The 17904-nt window shown below is 39.4% G+C and overlaps 1 protein-coding gene across 3 annotated transcripts in view; it reads right to left on the reverse strand.

Annotated features, from left to right (window-relative positions):
• Positions 1-16415, reverse strand: part of pde3a (phosphodiesterase 3A, cGMP-inhibited) — a 74235-nt gene extending 57820 nt beyond the window's left edge. For all 3 annotated transcript variants that reach the window (XM_026943468.3, XM_026943467.3, XM_026943466.3), the window contains exon 1: positions 15473-16415. In XM_026943468.3, the coding sequence (XP_026799269.2) occupies positions 15473-16387 (915 nt within the window). In that variant the 5' untranslated portion in view covers positions 16388-16415. The remainder of the gene's footprint in view (positions 1-15472) is intronic.
• Positions 16416-17904: the final 1489 nt, after the last annotated feature.

Genomic DNA, 17904 nt, shown 5'->3' on the forward strand with positions numbered 1-17904 from the left:
TTGGAGCATGATAGCTATAAAAAAAAAAAAAAAATCAAATCAAGTGCTATTTTGTAAGCATTCAAATAATGAGGGTGGATTTTTTCTCACATCATATTACATTTGACAGGAAAGAAAACAAAACTTAAGCCAGTGCATAGCCAAAGTCTAAATACGTGCAAATTTCTCCGCATAAATATTGACATAACATTTAGACTTAAGTCATCAATTCTCAGTATGGCCCCGTGTACATGGAGCATTTTAGAATGTACCTCTCATTTGGAGCTTAACTGTTGCTATGGACAGTTTGCCAGACTCCTTTTACCCTGTCCATCCATGGAAAGGAACCACCAGCACAATATCACCGCTGAGCAGATAATATTTGGGAGGTGGATCTTTCTCATTACAGCTGACATAGTAGTGACACTTACAGTACATAGTGTTGATACAGGAATGAAGGTATCAGGTGCCATGTGACCATCTACACATACACCAACCTTATTAGACACACTTGTCATGTTGCTGTACCTTGTAGGTGGATGGGTAGGGACTATAGCTTTAACTTTTTCTATGTACAGTGTTAATTGTTTTCAACGCTGTCAGAGACAGTGGCCAGTTTCTCACCACTGCACTGCTGTTGGCGGGATATTTTTAGTTAGCAGTCGACATTGAAATGTTTAAAAATGCAAGCGACACTGCACATGATTCGCTTTTACCAGCACCACACACTACCATGCCCATGTCACTGCTGTGACTTGGACACCAGTGTGACATTTTACATATAATATAATGTATGATCGAACAAGATAATGCTTTGGCAGTCAACAATAGGTGGTAAACATTATAGTAGATTGTGACATAGCAAGGACATGGTTATATAATAGTTATGCAACAGTGAGCACTGAAATGGATAGTGCTGAATAACACCCGTTTTTCTAAGCAGATGAGATTATGAGATAATAATAATAATAATAATAATGATAATAATTCTACAGCCTTGTACTACAGTCTTCTGAGTAGGGTGACTATCTTAACCTTCTTTGTTGAGCTGAAAAGTGAAATTATGTGTTTTTTTTTTTTTTTTTTTTTTTTTTGGTTTACCAGGCTACATTGCGTATGCATTTCTGTGGATATGTAGCTCAACATTCCATGGCTTTGTGCCCGTTCACAAACTTCTTTTTGCTTAAGTTACTCATGTTGCTTTTGGCTCCCACAGTATCGGGCCGATTCAAATGGCCTGCATCACTGCTCTCATAAATACTCTGTAATCTGTACTGTCTGCTCATTTATACATATATAAGCGATTTTATAATTAGATTTTGAATATATACTACGATGGGATCAAGTCTCAGACCTTAGTTTAAACCCTATGTGTAGTTTTCCAAGTCACAATGCTGTTGTCTGTATGTAGAGATTTTAACATACAGTCTCCTCCGAAAGTATTGGAATGGCAAGGCCAATTCAAAAGTTGGATGTTTCTGCCACCAAAGGTGCCATGTTCTAAGATGGTTAACACATCTAGATGTAAATATCCGGACATGAAAGATGAAACTCATTTTCTCATATTCATATTTTAATCTCACACCCAACCTGTTTACTGCAAAAACAAAAGATTTGGCCTTGCTGTTCCAATACTTTCAGAGTGGACTGTACGTCATCCAGTTTCCATAAATGCTAGACAAACTATCTTTCTAAAAACTTTATTGATTACTGATTCATTTTTATTAGGATATTAGGATTCGAACCTATTTATGCAGACTCTCAAAAACAAAACATAAAAAAAATACCTCATTGCAAAACAAAAATTATAAAATTATCTGTAAAATGGAATGCTCAAGTCATTTTTATAAAAAAGCACTGCAAGCTATAAACTCATGTCTCATATTAGGACATCAGCTATTCACTGGCAAAGGAGTTGTACTGAAATAACAAATTTATCAGTCTCCTTCCTGCACTGTATTTTCGAAGAATGTGATTTACGGTGCTGATTTTTATACACAGCATGCTTACAATATGTGAGCAGATTTATTGGATTTATTGGAATAGTTCAATTTGAGCTTTTTTTATACACAACATATGTATAGGTTATGTATGCCAAATCAAATTCCGTCACCAGAACATGTACCAGAAATGCTTTTTTTTGGTTTTAATATTTATATGTATAACCATACAGTTACAAAGTAAAGAAAAATATCATACATGATGACACATTAGTGTCTTCCACATTTGTTAACATTGCTGTGACCTTGACCTTTGCTGTGGATCACATCCAGAATCTAATCAGTTCATCTGGTGGTTAGAAGGATAATTCCTTTTACATCCTGCAATCATGTAACCGCTCGTTCTTGAGATATCATGCTACTGAGAATCTCAGACAGACATCAGACGGACAACCCAAAAACATAATGCCTCCACCCCCTAGTGGTTTAAACATAAAAATAGGAAGACAACAATTTATTGGATATCATCCATTAATGGGTACATATTGTATTCTATGCTGTATGTCCAAAAGTACATGGACACCTGATCATCACACCCATATCTGAGTCTTCCTCAAACTGTTGCCACAAAGTTAGAAGCACACAATTGTCTAGAATGTCTTTGTTCCCTTCACTGGAACTAAGAGGCTCAAACCTGTTCTAGCATGACAATGCCCCTGTGCACAAAGCGAGCTCCATGAAGACATGGTGTGTGAAGGTTGGAGTGGAAGAACTCGAGTGTCCTGCACAGAGCCCTGACCTCAACCCCACTGAACACCTTTGGGATAAACTGGAACACCGACTGAACCCCAGACCTCCTCGACATCCCAACATCAGCGCCTGACCTCACTAATGCTCTTGTAGCTGAATGAACACAAATCCTCACAGCCACGCTCCAACATCTAGTGGAAAGCTTCCCAGAAGAGTGGAGCTCATTATAACAGCAAACACACGGGGAATAAATCTGGAATGGGATGTTCAACACGAACATATGGCTGTGCTTGGTCAGGTGTCCACATACTTTTGGCCACATAGTCTATAATTGTATGTTTAGTTACAGCATGTCTTTATTTTATCTATGTATTTAGTAGAGTAAATATATCCATATGGCTTTCTATATGAGTCTATTGTATTCATATGTCAGTCTCCCATATTAATGTGTGTAGTGTACTCAGATGCACACAAGGACTGATCTGTTCTCTAAATTCACTCCCCTGAACAATAAGCTAAGTTTTAAAGAACACAAATTTCTGTTGCACTGACTCAGTATGTGGTTCAGTCACATTGTGAAACACCACAGTCCTCACACAGCCTGCTGCAGCCTTTGTGTACTTAGCTTACATAAAGATGTATGAAGTACTGGGGGCTGTTTTAAGCCAAAACCCTGGTCGCCTCTGTCTCAAGGTTAAGATTTGGATTTTGAGGATTTTAAACAAATATGAACATGAAACTCAGCACAGAAACGGATCCAAGAACCCAAAAATCAGTGTTTTGTCATGGCCATCTCAGGCTCCAGATTTGTAGCCTATTTAATTCTGAACTGAACTGAAGCAGACAGTCCACATGCACAAACCTAGAATATAAAGGAGCTTGAAATATTCGGCATGAAGGAGTTGGAGATTATTAGACATTGCAGAAAGAGGCTCAGTGCTGTTATTCTCTCCATGGGAGGATTCACCAAAGACTGATTGTGCAAATATTTCTTTATGAAATATTGCATTAAATCTCTTTGGCCCTCTGGATATAGCAAAGTGATCAAATTACTGACATGGGTGATAACAGAAGTTTGGCTCAGGGTTACTTTATACTAGACTGTGTGCTGGTAAGGAAATGCTTCCTCCAGTACAATTGGTGATGTTTTTTTTTTGTTTTTAATTGGTAATAAAAATCACTCACGGTAATACAGGCCATATGGGAGGTGAGAAGACCTATAACTATGTTTTGTGCCATTTTTACTGACCCAGTTTAAAACAAAACATTCAGTATACATTAAGACTTGCCATACACGTCAGTCAGAACCTCAGAATTTGTCAGTTTATGTGGATGGGTTTGGCCAATAAACAATAAGCTGGATATTTGGCTTGTTGTACTGCTCCCAGGGGAAAATGAAACGTTTGCTCGGTCATCATGCTAAACATCATACTTTTAGCCCTGGAGATCAAGTTTTGTTTTTTTTTTGACAGTGGTAAATTCTGTCATGTAAATTTGATAAAGCCCTAGGCTAAGACCATGGCTTTGCTAGTTTGGTTAAGTTGGGGATGCTAGCCCACATCTCTGTGCTAACCACAGAGGCACTGCATGTTATGGATATTCCACTGAAAATGCGATGCACCAGCACGCAGGTTTCTCTGCAGCCTGCCCTCTTTCCCTCTTTCCCCCTCTCTCTCTTTCTTTCCCTCTCTCTTCCAAATGAGGCCGTATTTTTTGGAGTCGTAAGAGTTGATGGAGGTCCTGAGCGAATCTCTGTTCGCTTAACTTGTTATTATTCTGGACGTCTTGGATTCCTTGCTCAAATGGTTTACAAAAAGTTTTAGCAGTTTGATGCAGACATATACAACAATTCTGGCTGTGAACTCCCCTCATTGCCTCCCTTCTTTGTTCATGAACTGGTTGAAAGTCATTTCATAACAAAAGTATATAGCATCTCCATATTTTCATATTCAAAATTGCATCTATAATTCATTTTATATATCATTTTTGCTCTTTTTCTATGAATGATGCCAATAGTAATGGAGCTGATTGTATGTACCAGTGGTTCACTCTATACATTTATTCTTTCTGTTCTTTTGGTAAATTTCCTGATCTTCTTTCTGTCCAATCTGAATGAAATCTCTGCATCATCACTGTATTTTTTGGCCCCCAGTCTTCTGGGACATTTTCAGTGTTGTCTTTATTTCTGCTGTTGAAGTCTCTGATAAACAGTAGATTATTCGTGCAACTTGAAGGCTGACAGTGATTTCAGCCATTGCTTTCTAACACTGACCACAGCTGTCCTCAGCCAAGGTACACACACACATAAATACATATATACATATATACATATAGTCTTCATAATGTCTTCACAATTCCACTTTTTCTCTTTGTAACAAAAAGGTGTTTAAGTCATTTATTAGGCTTAAATTATGTAGCATGCTCATACAAGTTACTTAACTGAAACAACAACATATTAGAACGAGTACATTGTTAAAATCCTTGCAGCCAGCACTATTGTCACAGCTGTACTGTTATGGAAAGTGAAGGAGGAAGGAGTGCAAAAAGAATAAAAAGACGAAATCACAGACGTGAATTTCCTGGAGTGAGACGAGAACCTAGTTATTCTGTTCTTCTGAGCAAAATCACATCAGCAACTGCTTAGGGCTGAATGAACACAGCTTAGACAGAACAGGGCCAATCTGACGTTAAAACACTTAATGAGATTTAGGGCTCCATTTTTGTGCAGTGCAATTTAGTGGTACAACAACAGTATGTGTCTAATTTGACTGGGTGTAAGCCATTTTTTTTCCCTAGTTCTTGGTCTTCTGTTTTCACGGTCAGGCATGAACACACTAATGCTGATGTGGGCGGAGCAGCACAAGAGGGGGTCGGACAAAATTCAGGATTATGGAGGGATTTTTTGAACCAACTATGGTCCAAAATTGTGCAAACTACATTACAGCTGCCCTGGACACCCTTTAACCCAGATGCAAGGCTAAAACATAAAGTAAGAAAACAAAATAAAACAAAACAAAGCAAAAAACCTCAGTCCTGGCTGCTAAAAGTGAATCAGACAGTTGATTAAAATTAAATATGAACCTCACTAGGATTATTGCTATTATAGTGAAAAGAATACTGTGTGCTAGAGTGCTTGCACATAAGTGAACACCAAGAAGGGCACCCAAGACAGAAAATGCATTTGTTGAAAGTTTTGAAAGTTTTGTCACTTAAATATATCAACATCTGTATGTGAAATCTAGTTTTGGTTGTTAAAGATCATTTTTCCTGTTGTCACACCCCTGTGTTTGAAGGCCATATGCTGTTGTGACCCTGATATTATCCAGTAGAATCTATATAGAGAAGTCACAAGTTAAATACTTAACAGACAAAATGAGCGAGTCTATTAATTCCCAGGGGCTGAACACAACAAAAGCCAGTTGTGTTTGCATCCTCAACAAACCTTAATGGCAGACTTAGGCTCTTATCTGTATAACACAGACCCCCAATTACAATCGCACTCATTTCAGTTTGGTTACTGCCTGCAACAATGGACACCAAAATAGAAAGAATATATTCCCATACATGCCCATGCAGCCCTTTTGTGCATTAATTACTTTATGCATTTGTGTTAGGATCATGGAAATGTGATTGATAAAAATGTCAATAAATTTGAAGCCAATTAATAAATGTGTTTGTGTGACAAGATTATCTGCTGTGCGAGCTCCCATGTTTGTATGAAATGTCAGCTGTTCAGTTACAACAGAGGCATGAACCGGGGAAATGGAGGTGGGGCAAACAGTGGGGGATGGGGTCAGCCCCCAGCATATTTTTAAATGGAACACAAAGCCCACAGCTGGAAAGACTGCATACTTCTGCTGGCTTTCTCATGAATTTCACAGAGCGCTTGTAGCTCTTCATTAGTTACGAATATGACGTCACCAACTTAACTAAGCACATACATTAACTAATTTAAACACAAATGAGAAACAAAACAACAAGACTAGTAAAGCAGAAGAAAGAATGAAGAAAAGAGGATAAAATTCTATTTTTTTCTATTATCAAACTATAGACATAATCAATAAATATATCATTACATGTGACAAGGATGTCTTAGGGCTCCATTGACAACATGACAACAAAATTCTCAAATGCAAATATATATTTGGGTTGAAGACAAGAATGCTTGCTTAAAAATGCATAATAAGACATAATACATACACAATATTGCCAAAAGTTTGTGGACAACTGACCATCACACTGACCATATATATGATTGTTGAACATCCCATTACAGATTTATTCCCTGTGTCTGCTGTTATAATGAGCTCCACTCTTCTGAGAAGGCTTTCCACTAGATGTTGGAGCGTGGCTGTGGGGATTTGTGTTCATTCAGCCACAAGAGCATTAGTGAGGTCAGGCGCTGATGTTGAGTGAGGGGTTGAACGAGGTTGAGGTGAGTGAGGGGTTGAACGGGGTTGAGGTGTTCAGTGGGGTTGAGGTCAGGGCTCTGTGCAGGCCAATCAAGTTGTGGTAAGAATCATACACCCACATTTATTAGAAGATTCAAAATATCTGATCAATGGTGCAGTTCTTAAAACTTATTTGAAACTTACTGAAATTTGGAAACTTTCACCTTTTTAAGTACTGTTCTGTAGTAATACATATGGCTGTCATGTGGTATGACCTGAAGAAAACAATAAAAAATTAAATTGTTTTTGTAAATCTATATTTACATTCTATATATTATTATTATATTATTATAAATGGTATAAAGATATTTGGTGACATGAAGACCTGTTTGCTTTGGTGCTTAGTTCTGTTCCTGTTAAATTTGAGTGAACTTAAAAATATCATATGGTGCAACCACAGTCTGTGATAGTTACATGTCTACAATTGGCTATTTCTGTGCTTTTATACTCTATTCATGATATATATACGTACAGTTCTTCATTACAGTTTAATGACTTGTACACTGCCTGATTGTATTTCTAATTAAGAATTTGTTTAACATGCTTAAAGTGGTCATATTCTACATTTTCCCCTAACATCCACATATAATGCATTAGTGTGTGGTTTTATAAACCAACAACAGTTGTAATTCCTTTTACATGACCATTTTCCAATCTCTCTTTATCCCATGGCCTGTACTACACTTCATTAAAATTAGTCTCATGATGATGAACCATTCCTTATCACTTGGGTGGGTCTAAACTGAATAGTGGTGATATGTAAATGTGAGTCACAACTGTGAATAATCAAAAGGCTGTTTTTTTTCAGCTGTGGACTGTCTGGATTAGGAGTGAACGAAACTTTTGACAGTGTTTCCATGGTACAACCTCTTATTTCAAAAAGCAAGAAAAAAAATTGGTTTTCCATCACACGGGCACTTTAACCTTCTGTTCTTATCTATCATATATCTTTCATCGTGCATTTAAAATTTCCTATTTACAATCTATTGTTTATCAATGGAGAAAAGAGCCAGGCAAGATGACATATGTCTTCAATTGACCTACTAAAGACAGACAGAAAGAAACAAAGAAATGGAAGGCTGTGTTATAGCTCCATCCATGTCAAGTTTTGTACAAAGAAATTTTAACATGCATTGCATGCTTTATAAAACATTTTAAAGAAAGGATTAATAAGTTCTGTAAAAATTTGACTGCAAGCAAACTGTTAAGATTTTAAGCATTTATGCAATATTATAGCTTTTATGCAATGCCATAATATAATACTGGGACAGAAACTGCAGATAGCAAGAGTGCTGTTCCAGCTACTGTATGATAGCTATCAGAGAAGAGCAGTGAGCAAGAAACAGGTAATCTCTAATTTATCCTATTTGTTTGCATGAAAAAAACATGAGCCCAGTATGCAATTTCAGAGTTTTTTTATTGGTGGTGTGTGGTTTGTAGCTTCCCTTACACTTTCGCTTTGGCAGAACTATCCATCGCACATTACTCTCTATGTCTCATAGGCAAGCACATTTGAGAAATGTTCATCTCATCTTACATGCAATAGTCTATAACATACCGGCTCACATTACTCTCTACCGCCCAGAAGAAACCAGTATTTAAAGATTTCCATAGAATTTTAGCACTTTGTTGCGTGCTGCCTTTTATCCCTGCATGATCAGATAACTTCCATGTATGACCACATTCATCCTGCTCCACTCATGATTACAACTAATATGAATTGTAGGTCTATACTGTAGGCTGGGTTGCACATAGAGCAGCAGTTATCCATACAACTTTAGGTAAATGTGTGATGGTGGTTCCGTGTAGGTTCAGTGGAAAGGACACATCTGGTCCCTTTCCGGCCTGGAAAACAACTACCGAAGCTGTCCCTGCTTGCCAGTGTCCACTGCACTTTTTGTTTCTTACATTTCTTTGCTTTCCTTATAACAACAAACTCAGCAGATTAATGGATATGTCTGTGCAAAATGACGTCCTACATTTTACAGTTCAGCTTATCTTCATAAACCATTTATACAGATAGTGACTAATGACTGTGTTATACATAGCAAAGACAAAAAAAAAAAAAAAGACTCAGTAAAAACATTGTGCATACATTTTTTTCTGATGGTATCACCAGGGTTTTTGGACACATACAATAATTGGTTAAATGGTTTTATAATACATTTAACACACAATGAGTGCTAATAGGGCTTATATATAAAGCACACCCTTGGCTGGCACACTTGTTAAATTGCATAGAACTATTTCCAGCCTAGAGGTTAAGTGTAGCTCTGGAGTCAGTCGTAGTGGTATGCAATGGTAACAATTTAAACCACAGACATAATTCTCATTCAGAGATTAGACTGAGTCGGTGTCCAAGCACTTATTCAAGCCTAGTCAAGTACTGTACACTGTATTTATTCTACATGTGTGTGAAGGCATTCAAATAATTTTTTTATTTATATTTTTATGTCATAAAGGAAAAAAAATCACATCTACTGCATTGAGTAGGGAAAATATAGAGAAAGCTCTGTAAGACAACTCTGTAAGACAAAGTCCACACTATTCCTCCTACTAAGTTCCTATGCATAACACACAACTGACAATAGGATCTGGTCTTAAAGTTAGCTTAGTTAGCTGTATCACACAGGGAATGGCTTTTTTTTTTTTTTTTGGCCTTTTCTGTTTCTATTAACATGTAGAAGGGGGAGCAGTTTGCTATTCTGGTTCTTCTAGTAGAAATAGTCTGATTTACTGGTTGTGGTTTGTGGGTGTCTTTGGGGAGTATCACTGGGGTTGAATCACCGAGCGCTCCTTTACTTCCTCGCACTATTCAGTGCTCCTAGATCACACGAGCTGCACTATCACACACCGGGCAAAATCCCCAATGTATAATTAACACCTTGCGTCAGGGTGCTATTTGTTAACAAAACAGAGGGGAGGACATTTTCGGAATTTTAATGACACTGATATTTATATCATATCAATTTATATCATATCAAAATGAACCTAAGACCTAAGATAAAATGCCATTTTCCTCATTACTAGCAACATATTTTATTCATTTTCAGTGGAAATGTCATAAAGGTATTTTATGGCAACATTATTCATATGTCAATGTTGGTTGATGGTAGATTGTGCCTTAAATGATTAACATAACATATTTGCATCCTCATCGCTCCTTCTACTGTGTGAGAGCCACTAGAACACATCAGCACATCACACTTATCAATAAAATAGTACAGATCACGTGGTGACTTTATTTAGTATATTTCCTTATCCCACCCTGAAATTAATTCTTTGCTAGACTATTGACTTAAGGAGCGGGGGTGAACTGGGAAAAAAATTCAGAGCTGGCATTTAATGCTCCGGGGAACGTTGCATTTTGCTTCATTTCAAATTGAACAAAATACAATAGAAAAAAATGACAGGCTCACTCACCTAATTTGTGGCTGGTGTGGGTGGGGTTGCTAGTGCTTCGGAGTATGCTAGCATCATCACTGCTAGGTTTTAGGCAAACATATATCTGTCACCTTTACACAACTAGATGTGTCTGCCTCAATTCTTTTCTGTTTCTTTTCTCATAGTTTTTGGGCACCACCTTTTCTTTTTATTGTGAAAATCTCTCATCGAACAGTAGGTTTCTATGCCTAGGATCTCACAGAACTCTGAGCGTTCATTTTGAAGGCATACAAGTCTCTTGATGCTTACAGCTTTCAAGTTTAATGTTGTAAAACGACAACATCGAGGATATAGTGGCACTGAGAGCCAAGGTGCTGCCCAACCAAATGCCATTTGTATGCTGACCAAAGTTAACTAGCTAAACGTGTCCATTACAGGCAATTCCTCAGTAACGATGTGACCTAGCTATGTAGTGTTAGCTAGCTACTTTCTTGACTTAGATTTTAGGTGAGCTACGTAAGTTTATTGAAGCAATAAGAATTAGGTATGAGCTAACTAGCAAGTCTGTTAAATTCTTGTATAGAAAGCCAACTTTACTATTTAATTAACTTAACTGTTTAACTGAGATCACTGCAAAGACAGATAAATGTGTTTACAAACATTTTCTGACACAAAACAGCACCGCATGACATTTAAAAACCTAATTCTGGCTTGTTCTTAAAAAAATCACTATAGGCAGCCATGAGGGGCAGCTGATGTTCAAACTACAATACAATGTGCTACTACTGTAAACATATTACAGTAATTACCTGGCAAATCTGCTGTGCTACGAACGTACTGCAAATTTCCCAGATATTCTTTACAGTGCACTGTAAGAGTTAATCGGGGATATTGTTGTGCGTTGTTAGGTATTCAGATAGCCCTATTGACCTACTTACCATTAAGAAGTAAAGATTACATGACTCTCAGGACCTTCACCACACCACCATTATTCATATATGAGAAAGGTATACATAATACATTCTAAGTTCTGCTCAGAGTATAATGTAATAGTATGACTTAATAATGAGCCCCTTAAATAATCCAATTGAACTTCCATTTAAGGCCCTTTCTCATATGAAATAACCTAACACAAATCTTAACAGTTAGCACTCTTCTTCTTAAATATGCTCTTTCAAATAAAAGGTATTGCACATAGGCTGAGTAAATGACTGAGAAAAAATTGCACTATGACAAATTCTAAACAAACACATGCACCTCTGTGCCAACTTACACACCATGTCTGACAGTTTTGCCAGTGTGTAATTTTAACAATTAAACCATGTTCATTCTCTGCATTTTAAAGATGCATTAATAACTCACTGACAATAAAAAAACAGGATAATCACATGATCTTCAGTTAAAAATCGGAGTCTAAAGTTTCCTTGCAGTTTCCTTTTTCTCTAAGGTGGGGTGCCAGCATTTTCGGCAGCAATGCAGATTGTTCTACTGACATACAGAAAAGTGTCAGCCAAGTCTAAGCTTTTAAATGAGCAGATGGAATTCACCACACTTGCTTCTGTGCTCCAAAATTGGGTGGGACCAGTAACAGCATTTTCTCCTTCTTTAACATTCTGACGTTATATTTTCAGGGATCTGTTGTGTAGTTTTTTTTCTGAATGACATCCTTGCATACCATATCGCATGTATTTTTCACAAGGTTTGCACATCTGTTGGTGCGTGAAGTCTCTACACTTTAAAAATTAAAAACTTTCCCTTCTGTGAAATTAAAGAAAGAAAATAAACCATCCGTCAACCATTTAAACCCTTTTAAACAGTGAAGCAGAGAGCCACTTATAGACAAATGTACAGACATACTTTTTGCTTTTGGCTAGACCTCGAACCCGCTCCCTGGCCCCCTCTTCATCTGCCTGATATATTCTTGAAAGTAAAACACACCATTGAGTGGCGTAACAAGACGGGCCTTGTCTAGGGAATGGAGCTCATATGGACAGCTAGCAGGGGACCTATGAGAGAAAGGCATGCTGGGCCAAAGCCAGCCCAGGTTAAAATAACAAGCTCCCTCTCAGCAGCCATGGGCCATGGAGCTTACATGTGGCACACATGCACACACACACTTACACATACACACATATTCCAGCTGAGTATGCAGTATGCACATGCAAACATGAATTGAAACACAGTTAAGTTAGGTTAATGATTTACTTGTGCTTAACGTAGTGGAAAAACTGTGCATCTTGCCTATTTCTTTAAGAAACTGAAGTGCCAGTAGCTGTTAGTGAGGAAAAAGGGAACTGGAGGATTAGGACAGTAGCTGTAAAACTTATCTGTGAGTTGGTCTGACCAGCACGTCGGATTTTTTTTATTGATTTGATTGAATTAACGTCACTGAATCAGCTGTACTGCTGGTTCTTGGCTTTCTATGACCAGGCGTACCTGTGAAATTACAGGTTTAGAGAGGTTCTGGCTGGATGAGGTTTTTGGCAGGCAGCTGGCCGTGCACGCAAGACAGCTGAAGCTACATATTCCAAGCTAGGCACGGTCTGGCTAGCCGAAGACCCCTTACAAAACACTGAGAGTAAAAAACACTGAGTGTTGGCTCTCTGTTGGCATCTCTGTCTTTCGCAACAATGTAAATAAGGCCAATTAAACAGTAGGGGTGAGAAACCGAGAAAGTGCAAATGAAAAGCAAGCAAGAGACAGAGTGAGCGAGTGAGAGAGAGCGAGAAAGAAAGAGAGAGAGATGAAAAAACGTAGTCCTGCATCTCTTTTTAAAACATTTATAAGGAGACCTTATAAAACGTGTCACCGAAATATACCCAGTCTCCATGGATCTCCATTTGCGTCAATGAGAGAATATTGTTCTTCCTCATTTTTCCTCAAATAGATCTAGGCACACCCTCATGTCTCCTTAAAACCGTAATCCATTATCTTTTCCAAAGCACAATCTAAAAGAACCTGAAGGTACTGCCAATTCCATGGTCCTTTTGCTAGGAAAAAACAACTTCAGGCACACATTAGGGAAAATAGGTAATGAATGTAAAATCAGCAATAGAGTCAACTCTTTAAAAACAGTCTGAAGCTTAGTGCTTAGTTCAAAAGTTTGGATTAGGATGATTTGTTGCCTCTCCTGGGACAATCACAAAAGCTAAAGGCAGAGAGGAGCTGGGATTGAAGATGGCCCTTTCGTCCAGTACAGAAGAGGTTCTATCAAAAAACACTCGTTTTTTTTCAACAGAAACAACTGAAATATGTAGTAGTGTCTTTCCAGCTAAACACTCCTACTAATCTTAGGAAACCATCTAAGTTAGCTGTTGAACCGAGGTCAAGAAAGACCATTGACAAATACAAAATACAAAGAAAGAAAGAAAGAAAGAAAGAAAGAAAGTCTTTTTTTTCAGTACTGTTTTTTGGCACAGGGTTCATTCAAAGAGGCTTATGTAATGCACATCACGTGGCTGCAATGTTCATAACAGACCAATTTTATCTCTGTCATTGACAGAGGCATGTGTTCTGCAGAGTGGGTGACAGATAATGTCCCAGTCAGCGCAGCTATATTCCCGAGTTAATTTCCTCATCTCCTGAGCACCAGGTTAATGAAGAACTGAGCAGCTCAAAACGAGATGGTCACTCATGCACGCTGCTCGTCACACACAGAAAAACTAACCTCCAACATCTGTATTAACCACATACCACAGTGTGTGTGTGTGTGTGTGTGTGTGTGTGTGTGTGTGTGTGTGTGTGTGGTGGTGTACTTTGCAACTCCATTGAGCAGCACTGGAAAAGCTCAGAGCCAGAGAAGAATGACTCATACATGGGTTATACTATGATGTATTTACCTGGCTAGACTTCACACACACGAGACCAACTAAACATGCATGTATTATATAAGCGTATCATATATAATATTAATGTTCGAAATAGTCAGTCACTAGAGGGCGCAACTTCTACAACAAGCTGTCAAGAAAAATAGAGACAACTAGTAACTACATATTACTCATCAATTAAAACAAAATCTTATAAACAAAGTAAACCTTGAATTATATACCTCACTGACACATAAAGAATGATCAGTGTTGTGGCCACTGAAACACACGGACACATGAGTGCAGGTTTTACAGTATGATCATTTGTGCCTTTACTGTAAAACCAAAAGACTCGGCAAAAGATTTGTCCAATATCCGGAAAAGAAATCAATACTCTAATAACATAAACCAGAATACAGTTCAAAACATATTATAACTTTCTGCCATATTACTGTTATAGTTACTGCCATACGCAGTGCAGTGTGGATCATGATCGGAAAACAATCTTTGGAAGTTATTGTTTTTATCTGAGTATTTTAGATTTGAGTAAATGTAAAGCCATAGGAATGAATGGCTTTTGTGAATTATGTGAATAAGGTTTGAATACTAAAAAATCCTGTTTGCTGTATAATTCACTTTTCACCACTGATCCAAATGATGTTTTTACAATTCAGATACTTGCTTCATATGATCATTTTTCTTTTGGTGCATAGAAGGAAAAATGAAAGCCATCTGAGTTGCCTCAGCTAGGTGAACATTTCACAAAGAGTATTAAATAAATAAGTGCCAGGAGGCAATGTGGAAATGGTGGAACACACTGGAACAATTTCCTAATCATTCTGAAAACACACACACACACACACACAGTGAGAGAGAGAGAGAGAGAGAGAGAGAGAGAGAAAGGAGTAAAACATTCCCTTTAATTCTTCTCTGCAGACAAACACACCTTTTTAGTAAGAGACATAATAATTTGTTGTAATGTGAGTAGTAATATTCAGGGGCTGCTAGGCCACTGAGTTCTGTTTGACATCAATATAGTGGACAGATTATTATTATTATTATTATTATTGTTATTATTATTATTGTTATTATTTTGCCTGCCACCACTCCATGAGAAGCATCGCGCTCTTGAGGTGCTATTAATGCAGAAGAGAAGTTGTACCTGGTCTTTCCGGATGCATGGCAGGGAGGTTCTCCTGTGCGACTTGCTGCTGGCCTCGAAGCCGTGCTGTGCCATGTCTGAAGATACGACGGAGCTGGATCTCCTGCGCCTTTTAAACACGAGAAGGTCCTCTCTAGACCCTGTCACGGAGGTGCAGCCCTCCAGTTGGCTTGCCTGATTCGGAAGCAGCCTGTCAGCATACCTCGCCAGCAGGACGCCCAGGACCCCCACCAGGTACGCCAAGTAGGGTCTCCAGCTCGCGCGCACTCTGTGCAGAGAAATAAGCGAGGCGGCTCTGATGATGCTGATGAAGACGATGACGGAGATGCCCTGGCCCAGTCGCATCACCATGAGTGCCCCGCTTGCCAAGCAGCCGAGCACCACCACGCTAGCCGTCAGAGAGTGCAGCTGCTCGTCCGAGCCATGCAAGAACGCCTGCGCCGCCGCTTCTCCCAAGTGACACAGGGTGAGCAGGAAGACGATGGTTCGGTCCAGCACTCCGCAGCGGATCAAGTAAAGGCCGGCCCAGAAGAAGGCACTCACCAGTGTGAAAATAGGTGCGATCAGATGCCACAAGGCGAAGGAGAACTCCACCACACCTCTGTTCACGAAGAGGAAAGAAGATCCCGAGTCAGCCTGGAGAGCACTGTTACAGCTGGAGCTGGGCTCCACATCCCAGTCAACAAATCTAAGCAGCAAGGCAAGACAAAACGACACGGAGCCGACGCACGCCGCAGACGACAGTTTACCACACCTCCAGCTTGCGTTCGGACAAAACCACTGGCAACCGCTGTCCTGATACAGAGGGGACACACACGCTTTCACATAGGCGCTGCGCTCCCCAGCGCGCGGGTTACTCTCGTGCACAGCTCTCGATATTCCTCTACAGATGTCTGACTCTGCCCCCGCTGCCATCAGTCAACGAAAGATGTGCAGTGGAAAAAAAAAAAAAAACAGAAGTTGCTTAGGCTATGCATTGATGTGAAGGGTGTACATGGAAGGCTGCGCGTGATTTATGGCAGAAGAACGAGCGCCGCCGGAATCACATGCTTAAGTCAACAGAAAGTAAGGCTGAGTGGTAAAGAGAGCAGGGGAGAGTCGGAATCCGCTGCTTTTCAGCGCACAAACCTCAGTCAGTTCCATTCCCCTCGCCCGCCATCCCGTGCTGTGTGTGTGTGTGTGTGTGTGTGTGTGGAGGCAGGCTTACGCGCACTGAGGCAGAAAGAAAGGCTCCTGACGTTCTTCACAAGGCCATTGCTTCCTTCCACAGCGCGAATCCTTCTTCCTCCCTCTCTCCACCTCTCTGTTTACAACCGAGCTAGTATTTTCTCTCATTTACACTTTCTTTGCCTCCACTAGCCCTCACATAGCCGTCATCCCTGCTCATGAAAACAGCCATCATTCCCGCCTTGCAGTTCGGCAGGCTTGCTGAGCTCCAGGCCAGGGGTCCGCTGCTCGCGAGGCGGGCCGTAACGCAGGCGCAGGGCCGAGCCGAGCCGAGCCGAGCCAGACCCTGTCACACACGCGAACAATGCAGCTTCTAGGCTTTTACCTTACTCCAGCTGCTCATTCTTAGCTCTTGCACTTGGATCTTCTGAACCCAACTTTTGCATTGGTCTGGAGAAAGAAATATGTGCAAGAATGTACAAGAAACACTCATAAACTCCTATCGAAACACAAGGTTGTTTCTGCTGACTTGTATTTAAAGTTTTAAAAAAGCAAACAGACACTTTATTAGGAGGTGTACAAAAACTCTCATTGGAATAAGTTGATGCCTTCTCACAACCCTTGCCTTTGTATTATGTGCCATATTGATGAGAAGCCTTTTTCTGTCAATACCATGAGCACTGGCTGTGTACACACAGACACATTAGTCTTTCTGCATGACACCATAAATCAGCACTCTTACACACAGTGGCAAAAGACTTTCTGATCCACACAGTTGTGTGAATCCTAAGTTCTCTACACTTCTTCAGGCTTTCCTACACAAATTTCATGTGTGCATTATGTTTCTTGTATTTCCACAAGTGAAACTATCCACTTGGTTATTAAATCAAGTAGATAATTTCCTAAGTAACAAATCATCTGCTCAACTACAATCAAAATCCTGAAAAAAAAAAAAAAGTTATAATAGTTACAGAGAAAGGAAATGTAATTTCCAGGCCGGAGGGTGTGCGCCAATATCATCCAATGGATTGCTGTAACGCAAATACCAAATCAGGCTACGCGGTACCCAGTGTCTAATTTCATATTGGGTGACCTCTATAGAAGGGTTGAGCTTGTTAGAAAAGGAGGCATATGGGGGCAATTCATGAAGAAGTTTGTAACCGCATGGGAAAATGTGGCATCTTGCCTCTTCATCAGTGCCAAAGAAGAACTTTCTTGCTCATGGAGTCAAACATTTAAAAACAGATTGGTCTCTTGGGTGGTCA

Source organism: Pangasianodon hypophthalmus, chromosome 18 (assembly GCF_027358585.1).
Source record: "Pangasianodon hypophthalmus isolate fPanHyp1 chromosome 18, fPanHyp1.pri, whole genome shotgun sequence".
In the NCBI taxonomy this organism is placed as follows: domain Eukaryota; kingdom Metazoa; phylum Chordata; class Actinopteri; order Siluriformes; family Pangasiidae; genus Pangasianodon; species Pangasianodon hypophthalmus.